Source organism: Pelobates fuscus, chromosome 1 (genome assembly GCF_036172605.1).
Source record: "Pelobates fuscus isolate aPelFus1 chromosome 1, aPelFus1.pri, whole genome shotgun sequence".
In the NCBI taxonomy this organism is placed as follows: Eukaryota; Metazoa; Chordata; class Amphibia; order Anura; family Pelobatidae; genus Pelobates; species Pelobates fuscus.
In genome coordinates this window covers 216,510,217-216,534,759 of record NC_086317.1, presented here as the reverse complement: position 1 = coordinate 216,534,759, position 24,543 = coordinate 216,510,217, and the positions used below count along the sequence as shown (strand labels likewise).

General features: G+C 40.1%; 1 protein-coding gene across 1 annotated transcript in view; it reads left to right on the top strand.

Moving 5' to 3' along the window:
• Positions 1–24,543, top strand: part of LOC134591703 (angiopoietin-2-like) — a 79,758-nt gene that overhangs the window by 16,254 nt on the left and 38,961 nt on the right. The window contains exons 2-3 of the mRNA XM_063444476.1: positions 13,407–13,562; positions 22,990–23,111. Of these exons, the coding sequence (XP_063300546.1) occupies positions 13,407–13,562; positions 22,990–23,111 (278 nt within the window). The remainder of the gene's footprint in view (positions 1–13,406; positions 13,563–22,989; positions 23,112–24,543) is intronic.

Here is a 24,543-nt window from a genome sequence, read left to right as displayed (position 1 = left end):
GCACGTCATCAATGTAGCGTCGCCATAGGACGAGGCTACCCCCCGGATGTGGTCCCAATTGGATGCATGAATCCTCCCAATGGGATACATATAAGTTCGCAAAACTGGGGGCAAACCTCGTCCCCATGGCGACGCCACACTGCTGTAAATAAAAGTTCGAATCAAACCAAAAAAAGTTCTTGGTTAAAACAAACTGAATGCAAGACACCAAAAAATCAACTTGCTTTGAACTTAAAGTATGTTGTTGGATTAGAACGTCCCTGATAACCTCCAAACCCTTAATATGGGGGATATTGGAGTACAGGGAGGTAACATCCACCGTGGCTAGTATATAGGAAGATTTCCAGGTAAAAGATTGTAAAGTTTGGAGAATATGAGTGGTGTCTTTTATAAAGGAAGGACATAAAGAAACAAAAGGCTTAAGGAAAAAATCCACATATTCGGAAAGGTTAAAGGATAATGAGTTGATCCCACTAATGATTGGCCGACCTGGAGGGGTCGTCAAACACTTGTGGATCTTGGGAAGGAAATAAAAAATCGCTATTTTACATGTTGGATTAAAGATATACTGAAATTCTTTGGGAGAAATAATCCCTTGGTCTAGACCTATTTGGAGTAAAGCTCTAAGATCCTCCAAAAAGGACTTGGTGGGGTTTTGTACAAGTTTTTTATAGGTGGATTCATCCTCTAGAATTCTGTAGGCTTCCTGCATATAGTATGTTCTGCTCATGATGACCGTCCCCCCCCCTTTATCGGCCTCTTTTATGACTAAATTATGATTCTTTTTAAGGTGATTGAGAGCCTGTCTTTCTCTATTAGTTAAATTGTGTTTAGAGTCGCTATGTTTCCAATGGATTTTGTCAAGGTCATTCTGAACTAAATCATTAAATACCTCCAGATACTTTCCTTTTTCATGCGATGGGTAGAAATTGGACCTTCTTTTCAAAGATGAAAAAACATTGGGACAGTCCTCTAAGGGACATTTGGATATATCTGTGGTATCTATATGTGTAAGCGGAAAATTCTCATTTGTTTTAGTCAAATTACGTTTTTCAAAAAAACGTTTTATTGTTAGCTTCTTTAGAAATTTTTGGTTGTCCAAAAAGAGGTCAAAAGGTTTTATTCCAGTAGTCGGAGCGAATTTTAAGCCTTTTTCTAATAATGTTAATTCCTGAGTGGTTAAATCTACGCCTGATATATTAAAGATTCCCGATGGATTTTTATTTATGGTGAGTGTATGGTTACTGAGAGAAGTGAGTCGTCTAGATCCTCTAGTTCCATATGAGGGCGTTTCTTTTTTGGGGAGCTTAGTAATTGGAATCTGTTTTTTGTACTTGGAATGCTTTCTTTCTTTTGGTTTTGCCCCTTGTCTAAAAAAACTGGGGAGAGGTTTTTTGGAAGACTATGAACTTCACAATTTTTATCTGAGTTGCTCATTTTGTGTTTATTTCTATTTTTGTTATCTTCTCTAAAGGTGTTCCCCTTAATATCTGAACTTTGATGTTTATAAGGTTCAGAGGTTAGTTGTGGAGCATTTTTGTGTACAAAAACCTTTTGTTCTCCTTTTTCTCTCCTATTTTTGGACCAATTTCTAATTTTTCCTTCTTTATAATCAATTTGATCTCTTCTAAATTTGCTGGCTTTAGTATTAGAGATTCTATCATCCACTGTTTTTATTTTATCTTTTAAAATTTTGTAATTGTCATCCACAACTCTAACATCTTTATGTGAAACTATCTCTTTTGCCAAAAGTTGAATTTCATTTTCTATGTTTTTTAATGATCTCTTTTGGAATTCAATCAAACTTTGGATATATCTTCTTGAACAATCATCACTGGCCTTAAACCATTCATCTGTTAATGTTTTGTCTTCCATGCCATACGCAGGAGTTTTTAAAATTCTAAGGCCTCTAGGGATGATATTAGATGCTAAATATTGTTCTAAGGATGTGATCTCCCACCATTTTTTTGTTTCTTTTTCTAATAGAGATTCTAGTTTTTCAAAATTTTTTGAAAGGGAGTTATCTGTTTGAACAATTTGTTGATGAAATAATAGATTGATTCTTTTGTTACGTTCTTGTCGCATTTCATGGTAGACATTATTAGATGCCATATGGGAATACAGTAAACAGTGAGGAACAATAAACCAAGATATAAAAAAAGAAATATACTGTATTGTATCCCAAAAGAACCAAAGAGCAATGCTAAACACCCAAAAGTGTACCTCACATACACCCAAATATATAGTAACAAAGGGGAAAATCTGTACTGCACCAACAAGTGACCGTACAGATTAAAGGGGTAGCAGAGCAAATATCATAAAAATACGACCTGTGTATAAAATGACACAACAATTTCCAGGATATCTAGAATGTATAAAAAAATCACACAATGGTGAAGTATGTACAATAATGAGTGGTTCAGACCCGGAGGTAGAGAACTTACAAGATTATACTGGAGATCAGCGCCTGTCTCCCTTCCAAAGGGTATATATACAAAACGGCGTTTCCTTCAGGATGGGTATGCGATGTGGTATAGCAGCATATGCAGAGACCTCCAATCCTCAAAGGCAAAAAGATATATAGAGCAGTATTGTAGTAAAAAAGAGAATTTATTAGTACAAAATGCACTTACATCAATAAAAGGTAAAGGCAGCTTGTCTCCACTAAACAAGTGGTACCCAGGAGCAAACGGAATCCCTCTGTGGTAAAATGAACAATAAAAAGAAAAGCCAAAAACATATAAAGTCTCTAGCTGGTATCCAACGCGTTTCGTCTTCTAGACTTCTTCAGGGATATGCATTAAAGTTCCTATAGTCCTTTCTTTATATAGGGCTTCAAGGTCTTTCGTTTTGCCGCGAACCGGAGAACATACTTCCGGGTTTCGTTTTTGCCGGTTGTTGATTGGCCGGACGTGATGACGTGTTCCGGCGGTCTGTATAAGGAAGAGCTATTTCCGCGTTCCACTGTGGAACGCTTGCCGTCCTATCACTTAGGACTGAAAACGCTTCCGCGTTCCACCGTGGAACGCACGGCAATTCCGGCAACCAAAAGGTTGCAGCGAAAAGCCGAGCGCCCAGGGCGGAACTACGGAATACTAATGGAAACAGATAAAGACTGTATGGGCTCAAGCCCAACAAACAGGAGGGGACAAAAAATGAGGGGGACTTTTCTTTTTATTGTTCATTTTACCACAGAGGGATTCCGTTTGCTCCTGGGTACCACTTGTTTAGTGGAGACAAGCTGCCTTTACCTTTTATTGATGTAAGTGCATTTTGTACTAATAAATTCTCTTTTTTACTACAATACTGCTCTATATATCTTTTTGCCTTTGAGGATTGGAGGTCTCTGCATATGCTGCTATACCACATCGCATACCCATCCTGAAGGAAACGCCGTTTTGTATATATACCCTTTGGAAGGGAGACAGGCGCTGATCTCCAGTATAATCTTGTAAGTTCTCTACCTCCGGGTCTGAACCACTCATTATTGTACATACTTCACCATTGTGTGATTTTTTTATACATTCTAGATATCCTGGAAATTGTTGTGTCATTTTATACACAGGTCGTATTTTTATGATATTTGCTCTGCTACCCCTTTAATCTGTACGGTCACTTGTTGGTGCAGTACAGATTTTCCCCTTTGTTACAAATAGCCGGGGAAAATCACTAAGTTGCGGCTACTCTATAACAATCATGGTGTAACTTACTTGGAGCTTCAGGTGGTGAGAAGTGGGCCGAAGTCTCTATGTCTGTGCGAATGTTCATTGCTGCAATAATTTGTTGCCCTCCTCTGTCGTTAATATGAGTTTCTCTACACTGTTCTTCTTAACAATAACGGTAAGCCCTATTTTATATAGGATTCACCGGTAAGCCCTATTTTTATAACAGATACACCTCTCTCAAAGCCTTTTTAATAAGAGCAAAGGCCTTCTGTGTAGTATTGTGTGGGAGGAAAGGTTGACAAACTATTTTATGTCTGTATAGATTCCCGTTAGTGAATCAGTAAATAGCCTGAAAGCCTGCATTTCTCTCTCTTTGACTGTGTAGTAATGAATTTTCATAATTACATTGTGGGAAAGTGAGGGCGGCAAATGTTTAGGCCTTGGTAACCTGTGTGTGCTGTCTAGATGTAGCTCTCTCTCCAGCAAATCTGGAAAAAGGGATTGTAGCAGGTGAGCAACATAGCTGGTCAGTAGTGATGTACCGAACTGTCCGCCGGCGAACAGTTCCCGGCGAAATTAGCGTGTTCGCGTTCGCTGCGGCGGGCGGACACATGCGCAGTTCGATCCGCCCCCTATTCGTCATCATTGGGCAAACTTTGACCCTGTGCCTCTCGGTCAGCAGACACATTCCAGCCAATCAGCAGCACTCCCTCCCTTCCACACCCTCCAACCTCCCTCCCAGCATCCATTTTCGATTCATTCGGAAGATGCATGCTTAGTGAGAGGAGGGAAAGTTTAGCTGCTGCTGATTAGATAGGGAAATTGATAGCTAGGCTAGGGTATTCAGTGTCCACTACAATCCTGAAGGACTCATCTGATCTCTGCTGTAAGGACAGTACCCCAAAAAGCCCTTTTTAGGGCTATAACATCAGGCTGCTTTTTTTTTTTTCCTGTGTAATGTAATTGCAGGTGCCTGCCTGCCAGCTTCTGTGTGAGGTTCACATTGGATACTGTGCCTATTTGCCCAGTGCCACCACTCATATCTGTTTTAACAATAGGTTAAGCTTTACATTTAAAATAAATATTTTTTTTCACTGTAATAGAAGAGCAGTTGCCTGCCTGCCAGCTTCTGTGTGAGGTTGGATGCCTTGCCCATTTGCACAGTCAGTGCCACCACTCATATCTGTTTTAACAATTGGTTAAGCTTTAGATTTAAAATAAATATTTTTTTTCACTGTAATAGAAGAGCAGTTGCCTGCCTGCCAGCTTCTGTGTGAGGTTGGATGCCTTGCCCATTTGCACAGTCAGTGCCACCACTCATATCTGTTTTAACAATTGGTTAAGCTTTAGATTTAAAATAAATAATTTTTTTTCACTGTAATAGAAGAGCAGTTGCCTGCCTGCCAGCTTCTGTGTGAGGTTGGATGCCTTGCCCATTTGCACAGTCAGTGCCACCACTCATATCTGTTTTAACAATTGGTTAAGCTTTAGATTTTAAATAAATCATTTTTTTCACTGTAATAGAAGAGCAGTTGCCTGCCTGCCAGCTTCTGTGTGAGGTTCACATTGGATACTGTGCCCACTAGCCCAGTGCCACCACTCATATCTGTTTTAACAATTGGTTAAGCTTTAGATTTTAAATAAATCATTTTTTTCACTGTACTAGAAGAGCAGTTGCCTGCCTGCCAGCTTCTGTGTGAGGTTGGATGCCTTGCCCATTTGCACAGTCAGTGCCACCACTCATATCTGTTTTAACAATTGGTTAAGCTTTAGATTTTAAATACATCATTTTTTTCACTGTAATAGAAGAGCAGTTGCCTGCCTGCCAGCTTCTGTGTCAGGTTGGATGCCTTGCCCATTTGCACAGTCAGTGCCACCACTCATATCTGTTTTAACAATTGGTTAAGCTTTAGATTTTAAATAAATCATTTTTTTCACTGTAATAGAAGAGCAGTTGCCTGCCTGCCAGCTTCTGTGTGAGGTTCACATTGGATACTGTGCCCACTAGCCCAGTGCCACCACTCATATCTGTTTTAACAATTGGTTAAGCTTTAGATTTAAAATAAATAATTTTTTTTCACTGTAATAGAAGAGCAGTTGCCTGCCTGCCAGCTTCTGTGTCAGGTTGGATGCCTTGCCCATTTGCACAGTCAGTGCCACCACTCATATCTGTTTTAACAATAGCTTAAGCTTTAGATTTTAAAGAAATATTTTTTTTTCACTGTAATAGAAGATCAGTTAGTTGTCTGCAAGCGTCTGGGTGTCAGGCCTACTTCAGCGTGTGCTCTGTAGACCTGTTCCAGCGTGCTTTGACAGTTGCCAATCATATTTGGTGTCTCTATAGCGTGCTTTTAAAACCAAAATTAGTTTTTCACTGTTATAGATTGAATAGCAGTTACTTGTCTTCAAGCGGGTGTCTCAGGCCTACAGTGTGTGCTCTGCAGAACTGTTACAGTTCACATTGCCAATCATATCTGGTCTCACAGTAGCTTGCACGCATAGTACCACTAATACCCCAAAAAATGACAGGCAGAGGCAGGCCACCCCGCAGGGGCCGTCGTGGTCGTGGTGCTGTGATTCCCTTTTGCCCTAGAATAATGCCCAGTTTTCAGAAGCCACGTACCCTGAACTTGAAAAGTTCTGAGGACTTAGTTGACTGGCTAACACAGGACACCCAATCTTGTACAGCCTCCGCTCGGAACCTTGACGCACCATCCTCCTCCAGCTTAGCTTCAGGCACCTCTCAAGATAGCACTCACCCGCCTGCCGCCACCACCAAAACTAGCACCACAGCCGCTTTACTTGGTATGTCAGAGGAGTTATTCACACACCCGTTTGAAGAAATGAGTGATGCGCAACCATTATTGCTAGAGGATGTAGATAACAGGGATATGTCTCAGGCAGGCAGCATTAAACACATGGAGGTACGGTGTGATGATGATGATGTTGTACCCGCTGCTGCTTCCTTTTCTGAGTTGTCAGATACAAGCGAAGCGGTTGATGATGACGATGCGTCCATGGATGTCACGTGGGTGCCCGCTCGGCAAGAAGAAGAACAGGGCGAAAGTTCAGATGGGGAGACAGAGAGGAGGAGGAGGAGACGAGTTGGAAGCAGGGGGGGGTCATCGCAAGGAGCTAGTGGCACAGTCAGACAGCATGCATCGGCACCCGTGGTCAACCCGACAGCAGGCCAATCAACGCATGCTGTGTCCACCACCAGAATGCCGTCATTGCAGAGCTCAGCAGTGTGGCATTTTTTGTGTGTGTCTACCTCGGACAACAGCGATGCCATTTGCAACCTGTGCCAAAGGAAACTGAGTCGTGGGAGGTCCAACACCCACCTAGGTACAACTGCTTTGCGTAGGCACATGATCTCACATCACAAACGCCTATGGGATCAACACATGAGTACAAGCAGCACGCCTACTCTAAGCCGCCATCCTCCTCCTGGTCCAGCATCTTCAGCCACGTCAACCACTGCTGTCCTTCTTGCCCCCTCTCAACCATCCGCCACTCCGTCTCCCGCCTTGAACAGTTCCCGCTCATCTGCCCACAGTCATGTGTTTCTGTCAAGGACATGTTTGAGCGTAAGAAGCCAATGTCACCAAGTCACCCCCTTGCCCAGCGTCTAACAGCTGGCTTGTCCGAACTATTAGCCCGCCAGCTTTTACCATACAATCTGGTTGAGTCTGAGGCGTTCAAAAAATTTGTAGCTATTGGGACACCGCAGTGGAAGGTACCCGGCCGGAATTTCTTTTCACAAAAGGCAATCCCCAACTTGTACTCGATTGTGCAAAAGGAAGTCATGGCATGTCTGGCACACAGTGTTGGGGCAAGGGTCCATCTGACCACTGATACCTGGTCTGCAAAGCATGGTCAGGGCAGGTATATCACCTACACTGCGCATTGGGTAAACCTGCTGACGGCTGACAAGCAAGGAATGCGTGGCATTGCAGAGGAGTTGGTGACACCGCCACGAATTGCAGGCAGTCCTGCTGCCACCTCCTCTACTCCTCCTACTCCATCCTCTTCCATAACCTCCTCGGCTGAGTCCTCTTGTGCCGCTGCTTCTTACTCCACATCAACGGCACCCCCCCAGCTCCCCAGGTACTATTCCACATCCCGGATACGGCAGTGTCACGCCGTCTTGGGTTTGACTTGCTTGAAAGCAGAGAGTCACACCGGACAAGCACTCCTGTCCGCCCTGAACGCACAGGTGGAAAAGTGGCTGACTCCGCAGCAACTGGATATCGGCAAAGTGGTGTGTGACAACGGAAAAAATTTGATAGCGGCACTGAAGTTGGGCAAGTTGACACATGTGCCGTGCATGGCACATGTGTGTAATCTGATCGTACAACGCTTTGTGCATAAGTACACAGGCTTACAGGACGTCCTGAAGCAGGCCAGGAAGGTGTGTGGCCATTTCAGGCGTTCCTACACGGCCATGGCTCATTTTGCCGATATCCAGCGGCGAAACAACATGCCAGTGAGGCGCTTGATTTGCGACAGCCCTACACGTTGGAATTCAACACTCCTAATGTTCGACCGCCTGCTCCAACAAGAAAAAGCTGTTAATGAATATTTGTATGACCGGGGTGCTAGGACAGCCTCTGGGGAGCTGGGAATTTTTTTGCCACGTTACTGGACACTCATGCGCAATGCCTGTAGGCTCATGCGTCCTTTTGAGGAGGTGACAAACCTAGTCAGTCGCAGTTGTGTGTGTGCGTGTGTATGGCTGTCTGCCTGTGTGTGTGTGTGTGACAGGGTGAAGATTTCTTGCACATGGGTGTGACAGGGTGAAGATTTCTTTCACAGGGCGCCCAAAGGCCTAAGGCTGGCCCTGCGCATGGGTCAGTGGCTCTGCACCAGACTTCCCTCCAATTGATCAAAGTTAAAGGATTTCAAGTGGACTGATTACAATTACAGGGCCTCTAAAGAGTCCTGTATTGTTATTTGTCGTCACTACCTTCCCGCGTCGGGAGTGGGTCATTTGCGCCCCTGCTGCCTTCCTTGCATGTGGTAGCTGTTTGTCAGGGATTTGTCAATCCATATCTGCCAAGTGACCCTATGACAGGGTGAAGATTTCTTGCACATGGGTGTGACAGGGTGAAGATTTCTTGCACAGGGCGCCCAAAGGCCTAAGGCTGGCCCTGCGCATGGGTCAGTGGCTCTGCACCAGACTTCCCTCCAATTGATCAAAGTTAAAGGATTTCAAGTGGACTGATTACAATTACAGGGCCTCTAAAGAGTCCTGTATTGTTATTTGTCGTCACTACCTTCCCGCGTCAGGTGTGGGTCATTTGCGCCCCTGCTGCCTTCCTTGCATGTGGTAGCTGTTTGTCAGGGATTTGTCAATCCATATCTGCCAAGTGACCCTATGTAGGGCTAGCAGTCCCTATTCTGCTCTGTGTCAGTGTGTATCATGGTCTCTGTGGACAGGGAACAGTCTCTATTCTGCTCTGTGTCAGTGTGTATCAGGGGTTTTGAGGACAGGTGTCAATCCATATCTGCCAAGTGACCCAATGTAGGGGGAACAGTCCCTATTCTGCTCTGTGTCAGTGTGTATCATGGTCTCTGTGGACGGTGAACAGTCTCTATTCTGCTCTGTGTCAGTGTGTATCATGGTCTCTGTGGACAGGGAACAGTCTCTATTCTGCTCTGTGTCAGTGTGTATCAGGGGTTTTGAGGACAGGTGTCAATCCATATCTGCCAAGTGACCCTATGTAGGGGGAACAGTCTCTATTCTGCTCTGTGTCAGTGTGTATCAGGGATCATTAGGATAGGTGTCAATCCATATCTGCCAAGTGACCCTATGTAGGGGGAACAGTCCCTATTCTGCTCTGTGTCAGTGTGTATCAGGGGTTTTGAGGACAGGTGTCAATCCATATCTGCCAAGTGACCCGATGTAGGGGGAACAGTCTCTATTCTGCTCTGTGTCAGTGTGTATCAGGGCTGGGCTTTGAGGACAGGTGTCAATGTTAGGTGATTTCTGCCCTTTATGGATTAAAAGCAGACTCTGCATCAACTGTGCAATTTTCCATGGGAGTTTTGCCATGGATCCCCCTCTGGCATGCCACAGTCCAGGTGTTAGTCCCCTTGAAACAACTTTTCCATCACTATTGTGGCCAGAAAGAGTCCCTGTTGTTTTTAAAATTCGCCTGCCCATTGAAGTCAATGGCGGTTTGCGCGGTTCGCCGGTTCGCGAACATTTGCGGAAGTTCGCGTTCGCCGTTCGCGAACCGAAAATTTCGGGTTCGCGACAACACTACTGGTCAGCTCCTGAGATCGTCTAGTTATTAACGACAGCAAATGATGGGTATTCAACCTACAAAACCCACTGTAGAGTGCCACTGTGCCTGGAGAAACAGCCTCACACGTTTTGTTTGTCTCCATTGATCTCCCATTGATCACACCCCATTTTTTTTAACTTCTCTCAGAAAAGAAAGCATTTACACTGCTAAGGACAGTCTATGGCCCCGAGCCAGTACATTAAGTTGTAGTGGTTTAGAGGGCAATTTTATCCGGAGCACTCCTTAATACAGTTTACTCAGCATGCCTATGGCATGGATGTGTGAGCCACATACAGGAAATTATTAATATATTACTGGTATTTATGAAGCACAAAAACATTCTGTAGCTCTTTACAATAGTTGGACTAACAAATTAATAGATGCAACAAGAAATGGTGGCTATACAAGAACAGAAGGTGCTGAGGACACTGCTCAAACATGCTTTTTATTCTAAAGGAAGTGCGGTAAAATGACAGATGAGAAAAGTAGGTTTCTATGACCGTTTACAATTAAGTCTTACAGAGTTATTCACTAAAGTGAGAATTCAAGGTGAACTCAAAGTGAATTTCAAATTTAAAGGAAAACTAGGCACCAAAACAACGTTAGCGTAATAAAGCAGTTTTGGTGTACAACTTATGCCACTGTATGCGCACTGCTCAATTCTTTGCCATTTAGGTGTTAAATAACTTTATTTATACAGCTCTAGCCAAACACTTCATGTAAAGAGACATTTAATGTATAATCGTCCTTTATTACAGTCTGTTTAATTTAGAATTTCTTATCTCATGCTTTAATAGCCTTCTAGATCCTGCAGGAGACTCCTATATGTGATTAGTAAGTTAAATGTACAAAGCAAGGGCTACATAAACAGAAATAAAAGTGATTTAAATTCTAAATGGCAGAGTGAGACTGCAGGTGCAAGATCTATGCACCAAAACTGCTTCACTAAGCTAAAATTGTTTTAATGCCTAGTGTGTCCCTTTAGGTCCCTTTAAAGGACCCCTATAGGCACCCAGGCCACTTCAGCTTAATGAAGTGGTCTGGGTGCCTGGTCCAGCTAGGTTTAACCCTTTTTTATATAAACATAGCAGTTTCAGAGAAACTGCTATGTTTATATTAGGGTTAAGCCAGCCTCTAGTGGCTGTCTCAATGACAGCCGCTAGAGGCGCTTGTGTGCTTCTCACTGTGAAAATCACAGTGAGAAAACGCCAGCGTCCATAGGAAAGCATTGTTAATGCTTTCCTATGAGACCGACTGAATGCGCGCGCGGCTCCTGTCGCGCATGCGCATTCAGCCGAGGAGGCGGAGAGGTGGAGGAGAGCAGGTGGAAAGCTCCCCGCCCGGTGCTGGAAAAAGAGGTAAGTTTAATCCCTTCCACTCCATCCAGCCCGGCGGGAGGGGGGCCTTGAGGGTGGGGGCACCCTCAGGGCACTATAGTGCCAGGAAAACGAGTATGTTTTCCTGGCACTATAGTGGTCCTTTAAGGCCTTTCACATTGAGTTCCCACTTTAGTGAATACGCCTGTTAGTGTTTTTAGAATACACAGTTGCAGGAAATGAAACAAAGTGGGTTAGTGGTGACCTGTTTTTAATATTGTATATATTGACCAGTGAGCATAGCCAGATTATGTCTGGGCCCCTCATCAAATAATGAAGTAACATAATTTACCTGTGTAAACTAATCATTCTTAAAAAAAAAAAAAAAAAAAATCTAAATAAACAAGTCATTTGGCTGTGGGAGGCAAACAGTGATTCCTGTTGCACACTTTATTGGCAGTGTTCTCCTGCTTGACACACATCAGCTGAAATATGCACCCTGGGACTCTGACATCTTAGTTACAGGAATGTGTCTGCCAGTATACATTGTAAAAGCATGTATTAGCTCCCTAGACTCATAAAATCACATGTGCAGCAAATATGTTCATGCCCACAGTGGGGACAATAAGAGGTGTGCCGATAAGGTTTTCAATCTGGATATTTATAATAAATATGTGTTTTTAATTTAAAAATGTAAAATAAATAAAGTGTTATAAATTAGTGAATTCACATACAACTTGGTGGCTTAGTCTTTAAATACGCAAGCATCATTTTGCTCTGCACTTGTCTCTTTATATAACTGTGATAAACACGATGAGCCGAAAACGGAGAGGACGATGCAGGACAAGCAATTGTTTGACAGAATGTTTTGTCTCGGTTGGTTTGGCACAGAGTAGTATGAATGTACAGCTGATGATGTGAAGCATTATTGTTGCTTCAAAGTAAATACTCCAATGGAAACTGTACTGTTTCATTTTTTTTCAAAACGATTCAATAGATATACCCCAGATCAAAACATGCATGCATTTTCCACTGGGGTTATATTTAAAACGGCTTGCAAAAGTTACAGCAGTGCCTTTGCAAGCCATCCCTTCTCTCCCAGCCCAGACATTCACTGGATTTCCATTCACGGACTTTCCAATGCAGCTCAGTTTGATTGAAATCCAAATTTTTGTAAAAGGAAAAAGAAAGGATGGGCTTTTCACACATAAAATATCTCAGCAAACGAAAGTAAGTGTTTACTGAATTTTGGGACTTTTTATTAAGTGGGCACAAGAAAATGTTGGAACTGAGATTAAAGGGACTCTCCAGTGCCAGGAAAACAATCCGTTTTCCTGGCACTGCAGGTCCCCTCTCCCTCCCACCACCCATCCCCGGTTGCTGAAAGGGTGAAAAGCCCTTCAGTCACTTACCTGAGACCCCCACCGATGTCCCTCGGAGGTGGTTTTGGGTCGCCACCGCTCCTCTCCTTCATCACGTCAGCCGGCGGGGGAGACTGATCCCGCCCGCTGGCTGAGGAGACCTAACGCGCATTAGAGCTCTCCATAGGAAAGCATTGGAAATGCTTTTCAATGCTTTCCTATGGGGAATTGAGCGACGCTGGAGGTCCCCACACAGCGTGAGGATGTCCAGCGACGCTCTAGCACAGAAAACCTGTGCTATGAATCCGGAAGTGCCCTCTAGTGGCTGTCTAGTAGACAGTCACTAGATGTGGAGTTAACCCTGCAAGGTAATTATTGCAGTTCATGAAAACTGCAATAATTACACTTGCAGGGTTAAGGGTAGTGGGAGTTGGCACCCAGACCACTCCAATGGGCAGAAGTGGTCTGGGTGCCTGGAGTGTCCCTTTAACCTTGATTCAAACTATTATCCCACTATCTTATCTCTAAATCCAGTACATAACACTAATATTTAATCTTATGTTTAATCCAAACATCTACCTTCTTGTACTATCAAGGCCTCTAATAATAAGGTTGTATCTCAAGAACTGTATAAGCCCACAGTTAATGTTTTTTTCTTCTGGTGCACACCTTAAAATAAAACACGGTAAATTGCTGTAATTCTTTAAACAGCAGTTATCTTTTTACCTATGCAGTTTTCTAAAATAATCGTTATTTCCTTCTGTATTATGACAGCTGGACAGTTACATCCACGAAGGGGTTAAAAATCATGGTGGAGATTCGCATAGCTCAGCTGTACAAAATCAAACAGCGACCATGTTGGAAATTGGCACCAATCTATTAACACAGACTGCAGAGCAAACAAGGAAGCTGACCAACGTTGAGACACAGGTATCCTGTAATAAAATATCCATATGCAATATGTAAGACTTGTCTGATCTCTGTAACATAAATTAATCCACGTCTGTTTGAAGTTCACATTCCTTATAAACCAAGTCTTTCATTGCATATACTAACGTCCAAATCGCCTGTACCAAGTGAAAAACCATTTATTGCTCTATAGGGCTCCACACTATTCAACAATGTCCAGATCTTGTAATTCAGGACCCGAATAGGCCTGAAATTGGTCTGGATTCCAGCCGTGTCAAACCACTTCAACTTCTGGCTTAGATTGAAAAAAAAAAATCTAAACTACTTGTATGTACATAGTGGGGAATCACGATGCAGCCTAGAACAAAATCGAACCCCATTAAACCCCCCAGTAACGACAGACCACTTAGTATGGATGAAACAGGCCACAGCATTTATTATCACAAACTAAATTACTGCATAACACATCCATAACTTTATTTATTAAATCTCTTCTTTTCTGTAACCAAAACATTAGACATAAATAAGCATAAATTAACATATATACATATATAACTCCACCCATAGTGTTATACAGTGACCCAACCGTCCTTGCCAATAAAAACCTGGAGTGGTTCCTAATCACCACTCCCTCTCACCTCCCCCCTCGTCATAAAAATCATATATTTCCAATGCCTGCCATCAGCCGACCTTATCCACGCTCGATGGATGGGCACGAGACCTCAGGCAACCTAAAGTTTAACCTTTGGAGCAGGGGAGGTTTGAGACCTTAAAAAACTTGTTCATCTCATTCCATATACTTAAACGTAACCTCAAACTCAATTGGCAAGGACATACCCCCGGCTAGCTGTGACTAAATATACTAATAGGGCGGGCGGGAGGGAAGCTGTTTGCTGGCCCGAATCCCAAGTGGCACTGAGGTAAGACCTCCCCCACACTGTCTTACACAGAACATAATCACACCCACAGACTTTTTCCCAACCAATGCCATGCATCTATCCCCACACTCCTACATGTGCCCTTGTCCGCTTAGCTGCGCTATCTCCCCAGGGCCTTGCCTGCTGGCAGTGCTAGAAACCAGTGGGCAAATAGTTAAAAACCCTTGGTGGTGCAAGGATTAATAGACAGCTGGTCAGTACTTGCTAGTCATCCGCCACATCCCAAAATTTAAATAAACACATTAATCTCCTTAAGGATCAATAAGACCCCTATATTACTACAGCAGGTTTGGGCATGTCTGCTAAATGTTTAAAACTAACAAATGGACATTGCAGTCCAGTTGCTACAAAAGGCCCAATCCCAGGGCTACTTTAACTATTAATGCGGGAAGACCTAGTGTTCCAAACTAGCCCCCACCCCTTTTAATAAAGGGGGCTGGTGTCTCCCCAGCCCCAACACATGGGTAATGGGTGGTGGCCCTAAGTATTTAAAAAAAACAGGGGGATGGACATGTCATTGTGCGCCCAACCAAATAATAGGATGTCCCCCTCGTGCGTAGCTATGGGTTTCTATTCCCCTAGCCACCCCCTAAAAATAGCCCCTGCCTATTTCTCCTCACCCTTATATAAGCGAGGGGGGGCAATAAATGTAAAACCTGTAAAAAATAAACATTATACTTACTGTCAGAAGTCTTATTTCTTATAATTCTTCTGTTCTTCTGCCCCTAGAAATGGCTAAATCAGAATCCAGAATAAAACACTGGAAAAATTACCTCACCAAATGCTTGTAATCTAGCCCCTGAGCCTTCAAACACATTCATGGATTTTAAAAAAGGCCAAAATGGCAGCAAATTAGGATTTTTTTTACTCACCTTGAGAACTTTGGAGCAGTATAAACTACCATGTAACAGGTTGACTAAAATCATTATTAAAGAGTAATCTTAGGACCAGTGATTGTTTCATATAGGGTGTCTTCAAAGAAATGTTTCAAATTTTTCTTTATGCACAGCCAGAGACAATATTTGGACATAATATCAGATTTACCTTATCACTGTTTCTTTCTGTATGTCATTGCACACATCATCTTGCATGAATTAGGGAGAATACATTCATGTATGGAGATTGGATGGTATCATTAGGCTGCATAGTTACACTGATCACCTATAATGTTCAATCTGGTTGAGATCTGGGGAATTTGGAGGCCAAGACAACACCCTGAACCCTTTGTCATGGTCCTCAAACCATTCCTGAATGATTTTTGCAGTGTTGCATGGTGCATTATTCTGGCATTCGATCTGGCTGAAATCCTGACAAATTCAGGCACATTTGGGGCCTGAAATGCAAAATAATATTAATATTATAATAATAAGTAATAATAATTAAACAATGCATTGAATATTTAAATATTACATTTGGCCTAAAATAAATTAGACGCACTATTATTCCTTCCTAACCATCCATGTATTGTCTCTCTGTCCCTCTCTCTTTCTTGTCTTCCATTTCTCTGACCTACATGCTTGAAAACCCTGTAACATTCATTACATTTCTATCTAATCCTAACACAAATAAAAGAGGTCAGAGGTTAAACATTCATTCTTGGAATACTATGCCATCTCTACATTTTTTGCTGTCTTATTGAACACATTTGGTGCATTACTTTTTTACTACTAGTTTTTTAGGATACAGTTTGAATGCAATCCTAGTCCTCGACCCTTAAATTGACAATACAAGGGTAATACATTCCATTCAATGTCTTTAAAGAGTATTGTTCCTCAGAGACCTACTGTTCTGGCACGAACAGTGAAAAAAGACGAACATATCTTTCATTTCATTATTGACTCACTCTCAACATACTGTAACTATACATTCATAACAGATACAGGGTTATTCACTAATGTGAGAATTCCAAGCGAATTTGATATGAATTTCTAATTTAACGTCGTTATAGCCAAAAAATAAAAATTATCTGTGTCAGTTATGCTTTCAGTTCAGCTACTCTGGCCTTAAATTGGAAATTCACTTTGAATTCATAATTTTCTGGACTTAAATATATCTAGAGAAAATATGACTACTAAAACCATATCTTACTTTAAACCTTTCGATGTAAATAGCTACATTGGGTTAGATAGCTGTCTATCTGAAAATGATTAACTAATGTCCCTAAAAGCCAACTATAATGAATTAAGAGGAACCGTACAGATGAGACAACATATCAAGTACAGGCCAACACAATTAAAAGGGTTTTATTTGAACCCCTTAAGGACACATGACATGTGTGACATGTCATGATTCCCTTTTATTCCAGATGTTTGGTCCTTAAGGGGTTATAAGGAAAACTTGTTATAAACAGCAGAAAAAGAGATGAATAGGTTTGGTAGTTGTACACTATGGCAATATAAGAAAAAAAAGTGAAATATAAAATGGTGAGAACACTCTAAAACATTGAAAATTACCAATACTTCATAGGGAATATTCCTAAAAAAATTGAGATAAAAGACCATAGGGTAATATAGTAAAAACTAATATTAAAACACCTTGTTATTGGTCAAACTCACATATATCTGAGTCACTTGAAAGCTGACTCAGACTAAAAAGCGGAGAAGAGCATCTATGTTGGTGGATGTCTGTTAAGATTCAGGAAACTTCCTGTAGTGCCAAAAGATAATCTCTCCAAAAGACCCAGGGTGCAGGATCGATTTCAAGATGATTTATTTAGACACAAGTAACAAATTAAAATAAAACAGAATAAGTCCACCAAAAATATCGCCACCTGCTCTTCTCCGTTTCGTTTCTTTTAAATGCCAAAATTGGCGCCGTTTTCTCTTCCCTTCCGGTAAATACTTCCGCATTCGTCATCAATATTCGGCGGTCACATTCGGCGCACACATTCAGCATCCTTGCGCTGTGACGTCAGGACGTAGTTGTAGTATCGGAAGATACTGGCGGACATTTTTAAAAGTCCATCTGCAACAGTGTTTGCCAGGACCTTTCGTTCATAAAAATTTATTTGGCAGTACATTTAAAAATACATATAAGGAAAGCATATATTTACACATTGGTATTAAAATCCTTCTCTCTATATCAATTGAATAAAAATAATTCAGATACACAGATTAAAAATAAATAAAAAATATATATTAATCTCATTAGGTCTTATATAAAATATACCTCATGATCCCCAGGACAAAAGGAGGAAAAGGAGGGAAAAAAGAAGAGAGGCACATTAAATAAAATTATGAAACATATTAAATATATAAAAAATATATAAATAAAAACATTTAAATACAGGAATTAATCTCAAAATCGGCATTCAAGCCGTGAGGTATCAAAGTGTCGATATTAAAAATCCACCTCATCTCACTTCTACTGAGGAGGTTTTCTATGTCTCCTCCTCTCCAGTGTGCTTTAACCCCTTCTATTCCTATAAATTCCATTCCACTGGCGTTCCCACCATGGGCTTCCAAAAAAAGTTTAGATACACTGTGTTGCGGGAATTTGCGATTAATATTATAAATATGTTCCTTAATGCGGATTTTCAAAGCCCTTGATGTTTTTCCAATATATTGATATCCGCAGGGACATATAACCATATATATAATATTTTTGGAATTACAAGTTAAAAATGATTTAATGTTGTATTCTTGTTGGTTAGTGAATGAGGTGAATTTCGTAATGCTTTTATTTTTATTGGTTCTTAAAGTGCACCCTCTACATGACATGCAATAATAAAAACCTTTTTCTCTTTTAAAAAACATTGACATCTTGTTGTTATTATTACTATTATCCTTATCTAAAAAGCTCGTGGTTAAGATTTGTTTAAAACTTTTAGCCCCTCTATGTATAATTCTGGGTTTTTTACTTAAATACCGACACATTTCTTTATCTTCTTCTAAAATATGCCAATTCTTGTGTATTATCTTCTGTAGAGAATTGCTACTAGAACTGAAATTAAAAATTATGGGTATTTCTTCATTTTCTTCCATAGATTTCTTGTTTTTATTCTTTCCTTCTAAAATACTATCCCTTGGTTCTGCTTCAATTTGTGCACATATTGCTTTAAGGGAGTCATGATTATAGCCTTTATCTACAAGTTGGTCAATTAAAATTTTAGATTGGCATTTAAATTGATCCAATTCCGTACAATTCCGTCTCAATCTTAAAAACTTACCTTTTGGTATGTTGGTCAGCCATGGTTTAAAATGACAACTTTTAAGATCAATAAAACTATTTACATCTACTGTTTTAAAAAAAGTTTTACTCTTAATTTGATCATTCTCTACATAAATGCATAAATCTAAAAAATTGACTAAAATTGGACTAATCTCATAGGTTAATTTTATATTCCAATCATTCATATTAAGGATATTTAAAAAGTTTAAAAGTGATTCCTCTGTTCCTTTCCACACTATAAAAATATCATCTATATATCTTTTGTAGAGGACCAGACTTGCCCCGATATCTAATCTGGAAAAGACCTCCAATTCTTCCCAGTATGCCATAAAAAGATTTGCATAACTCGGGGCAAATCTGGTCCCCATCGCTGTTCCTTTGATCTGTAAAGAAAATGTATTATCAAACCAAAACATTTTTTTTAAAGGATAATTTTAATACCCTCCATTAAAAATTCTATTTGTTCCGATTTTAAAACAGCATCTTTCTTTAAAAAATGTTCTGTAGCCTCACAACCTCTCCCATGATTAATAATGGTATAGAGGCTACTCACATCACACGTTACCATAAAAATATCTTTTTCCCATTTAAAATCATTAAGAATTTGTAATAAAGTCATTGTATCTTTTAAATATGAGGGACGTTTTTTCACTGAGTCTTGTAAAAATTGATCCAAAAACTGGGAGAGGGGAGATAAAAGGGAGCCAATTTAAAAAAAGACTCTTCCATTGTTATTAAACCTGTGGATAAGGGGGGAGGTGTTGTCATCTGGCAAAAAGACAAATATTTAAAAGAAATATATAAACAATTATCGGACTTAGAAACATATCTTGAACTTGAAAAAAACCCTTTGGAGGACATTAAACAAAAATTGAGTACATTTTTAAATCAAGGTTTGGAACGAGGAATACTAAATAAGAAAGAGTTTGACTTCCTAAACCTTAGATTTCCAAGAATTCCAGTTTTATACATTCTACCAAAGGTTCACAAAGATATTCACAATCCTCCGGGTAGACCAATCGTTTCTGGAATTGGCTCCCTTTTATCTCCCTGACTCAGATATATGTGAGTTTGATCAATAACAAGGTGTTTTAATATTAGTTTTTACTATATTACCCTATGGTCTTTTATCTAAATTTTTTTAGGAATATTCCCTATGAAGTATTGGTAATTTTCAATGTTTTAGAGTGCTCTCACCATTTTATATTTCACTTTTATTTCACTTGTATGTGTGTTGAGTGGTGCACATAGGTGATAGCAGCACCAGATTTCCACTTTTCCCAACATTCTGTTTTATTGTAATATAGGAAAAAAACTAATTGGATTTTAAGTTTCCATGTATTTGTAATTACAGTATTTTAAATAGGAAGGTAAAATCAATAATTAAAATTTATTGGCCTCTCCTCCTTAGAGACCCGGATTTCAAATTAATTCTACCCCCCAAAAAACACTTTCATTTTCAGGTGTTAAAAACAAGAAATAAATATTGGTAAAAAACAAAACAAAAACAAAGCCATATTATAGAAAATGCAACAGGAGATTTTTTTATTGCGGTCCCTGTAGGGCATGTAAACTGACAGGGAATAAAAAAGAAAATTATATACACAGTTCACCAGTGCATTTTAGTTCACACCATATTGCCAGTCCAATGGGATAACAATTCTTTGTAATACGGAAGGTATTGCAAGATTTGAGAGGTAGGGTAAAAATGCAGTGGATTTTTAAACTTGATATATTGAGGCCTACTGGTCTGAATATAGATTTTGAACTCCATCACTTTTTATCAACTCCATTATGTTTAAAGATTATTTCTTAATTTCACAATTCTTTACATGCCCCACTGGAATTGCAATTTTTTTTTTTTTGTGTGTTCTAAGAAGGTATCTGTTGCATTTTCTTTATTAGTTTTTTTCACCAATATTTGTTTCGTGTTTTTAACGCTTCTAAAAATGTTTTTTTTTTTTTTTGGTAGAATTAATTTTTTATATATTTTTTTCAAAGTGATTTGATATTATACATTTTTGTTGTTTTTGAAAGTTTTTTAAGAGTATACACTGTTTATTCATAGGGATGTATAGATATACAATGTGACAATCACACCCCTTGAATCAGTGAAGCAAATGTAAATTGAAATCAAACTTTTCTTATGCAGAAAGGATCTACCTTGAAGACTTCCTTAATCTTCCAACTACACATATACCCCGATTGTGTTTATTGTGTTTTTTTGTATACTGTTTATTCATAGAATATTTTTTTAAATGTATCTCTTTAAATGTAAAGATGACAGTCATATTAACATGAAGTTCATTCTTCCTTTATTGATTATTATAGGGTTATTATATTTTTCTTGTATTGATTATTGGTACATTTATGATTATTGATGATCTTATATTTGTTTAAATGTTAATTATATGTATTGTTTTAGAGATGTCCAAAACCTGATCTGCTTATTTGCTACGATCATTTCTTTTGAATAAGATCAGTATGTCTGACAGTGTATGTATCTGTGTGTCAGTATGTCTGTGTGTGTGTGTCAGTGGTTCTGGGTGTGTGTGTCAGTATTTCTGTGTGTGTGTCAGTATTTCTTTCAGTGTATGTGTGTGTCAGTATGTCTATCAGTGTATGTGTCTTGGAATGGCTCATGATCCGTGGGTGTGTCGGTATGTCTATCAGTGTATGCCTCTGTGTGTCAGTATGTCTGTCAGTGTATGTGCCTGTGTGTGTGTCAGTATGTCTGTCAGTGTGTTTTAGTACGTCTACTAGTGTGTGTCAGTATGTCTGTCAGTGTATGTGCCTGTGTATCTGTATGTGTCTGTGTACCTCTATGTAGTCAGTGTGTGTATCTGTGTATCTGCATGTGTGTAAGTGTGTGTACCTGTGCGTCTGAGCACCAACATTAAATACAAATACCCCCCTCCATTCAAACTTTAACATTACATACAAACAAACTCCTACATTGAAACATCAACACTACATACAAACACATTCCTGCATGGAAACATCAACACTACATACAAACACATTCCTGCATGGAAACATCAACACTACATACAAACACATTTCTGCATGGAAACATCAACACTACATACAAACACACTCCTGCATTGAAATGTCAACACTACATACAAACACACCTCTATGTTAAACACCAAAATTATATATAAACAAACCCCTACATTCAAAAACCAACACTACACATAAATGAACACTTGCATTTAAACTTCAACACCACATACAAACGCATTCACACAAACATACTCCATACAAACACATGCTTATATTCAAACACACAAACACGGCTCAGTGCTAAATACAATCCTGCAAACATGGGAATTTTTTAGAGCCACAGCTGTCAAAGCATTGTTGGAGTTGCATTTTTGTATGATGTATTGCTGATCTTAAAAAGTATATAGGTAACACTGCAATGCCTGTTACAAAAACCACACTTTCATCACACATTATTTAGATTTGGCTACTAGCATTTTCTGTTGGGTGTATAGAATGAGAATATATACACAAGTGGTTCTTTGTGTTTTTATGTCACGGTTCTTTACACATATAATTTGTATTTCTTTTCACTGCTTAGTGGTTATGGTGCGAAGAGTGTCCTGGTGTCCCCCAATTTATATAGGCACATGATTTTAAGATTCTTTGATTTCTTACCTGGGGTTCACCATGTGCCATTCCAGCCTCCACTAAAGTAGACACAGAGCTGGTAGCTCTTTGAGTTAAATCCTGCCCGCATGGCTTATTGGCTGAGAGCGATCAGCTGATGCCATCAGTCAATGAGCTGGCTTTGCACCACATTCTGGTTCCATGAAAGCTGTAGTAATGGTGTGGAGAAGCGTCTGGCAGACCCCAGGTAAGAAGTCAAACCAATTTAAAACAGTTTCTTTCTTTATTTACAAAGGAGCGGCACCAGGAAAGCATTGAGAGGGTATTGAGAATGCACGGCAAAACAATGTGCAGGTCCAATCAGTATCTCCTCATAGAGATGCATTGAATCAATGCATCTCTATGAGGAATGATCAGCACCTCCATGCAGAGTGTGGAGGCACCTCTAGTGGCCGTCTGAGTGACTGCCACTACAGGGGATCCTAGGCAACAATATAAAGACTTCAGTTATCTGAAAAGGCAATGTTTACATTAAAATACCGGCAGGAACATACTATACACACCAGAACTACATTAAGCTGTATTTGTTCTGGTGACTTTAGTGTATCTTTTAAAGAGGCAAAAGGACCAGATGTCATTGATATTCAATGTACTAACGTTAATTTTCTGTACCATTCGGGAACTACAATAATTTATTTATTTGTCTGTTTATTTGTATGCTACAGGTTCTTAATCAAACAACCAGGTTAGAAATCCAATTGCTAGAGAACTCATTGTTCACAAACAAACTGGAGAAAGAATTGCTGATGCAAACTCAGGAAATCAACAAACTGCATGAAAAGAACAGGTAGGATATAATAACTAAGATGATTACAGGCAGTAAAGCTCTAGAACAGGCATAGGCAACCTTCAGCACTCCAGATGTTTTGGACTACACCTCCCATGATGCTTTGCCAGAGCATTATGGGGGTATGTAGACCACAACTGCTGGGGTGCCGAAGGTTGCCTATCCCTGCTCTAGAATTTAGTTACATTATTTTTCATACAAGGCCATAATAAATTGGGTACAAACACAGGCCCATCAGTATATTTAAAGGAACACTATAGGGTCAATAACACAAACATGTATTCCTGACCCTATAGTGTTAAAACCACCATCTAGCCCCCCCCCCCCCCCCCCCCCCCAACCCTTATTGCCTCCCTAAATATTGGAAGATATTACTTGTGTTCCAGTTTGCTGCTTCTGGCTCTGCCCCTGATCTGCATGTATGCCTGACAGCATCAGAAGTGATTCTGAGAGCCATTCACAATGCTTTCTCATAGGAATAGCTGAGAGTGACAAGGAGGCAGATCAGGGGCAGAGCCAGCATAAGCCAAACACAGCCCTGGCCCATCAGCATCTCCTCGTAGAGATCCATCGAATCAATGCATCTCTATGAGCAAAGTTCAGTGTCTACATGCAGTGGGTAGAGACACTGAATGGCAGTCGTTTAAAGATTATTACAATGTGGATGTTCACAATATGGACATACAAACATTATAACAGTACGGAATATTCTGCATAAAGCATATTTACTTGTTAAAATACAAAAGGAATATGAATGCATACAAACTATGTATATTGATTATGACATAGATATATAAATAAATATGCATATCAGCAAATACCCTTCTGATACATGTTTTTGCATATTCTGATCACCATATAATATTATTAATATTATTAATAATACTAATAATTATTATTATTATAATTAGCATTTGTAGCATATATAGTGCCAATATTTCAGGCAGTGCTTTACAACTCTAGTATCGGAATATTATAACAGAAAATGAGACAAATTGTTAATGGGAGCAAATGTTGGTGATAATGGGGTATGCATAACATACACACAGTTGTCTTCATTAATGCATACCTAGACACGTAGTCTCTTATATGCAAACATAGACATTTTTAACCCAGTGCATGCCAACGTTTGTCATGGCTACTTAGCTGGGCTTATTGATTCTTTGAAAGTCAGTGAGAGGATTAGTGGACTCAGAGGCGGATCTCTAATTAGGTGACTTAGGCAGCCGCCTAAGGCCTTGCTCTGACTGGAGCCTCATGGCCGCCTAAATCAACTTAGGGCAGACTCACCTGCTGGGTCTTCGGTCTATGACTGAGGGCCCGACACAGCAGCTTGCCCTTTATGCCGCTGGTTGAGAGACACCTCCAGTCTGCAGCTCCGACGAGTGTGAGCTGCAGACTGAGGTGTCTCGCGATCTCCAGCCAATCAGAG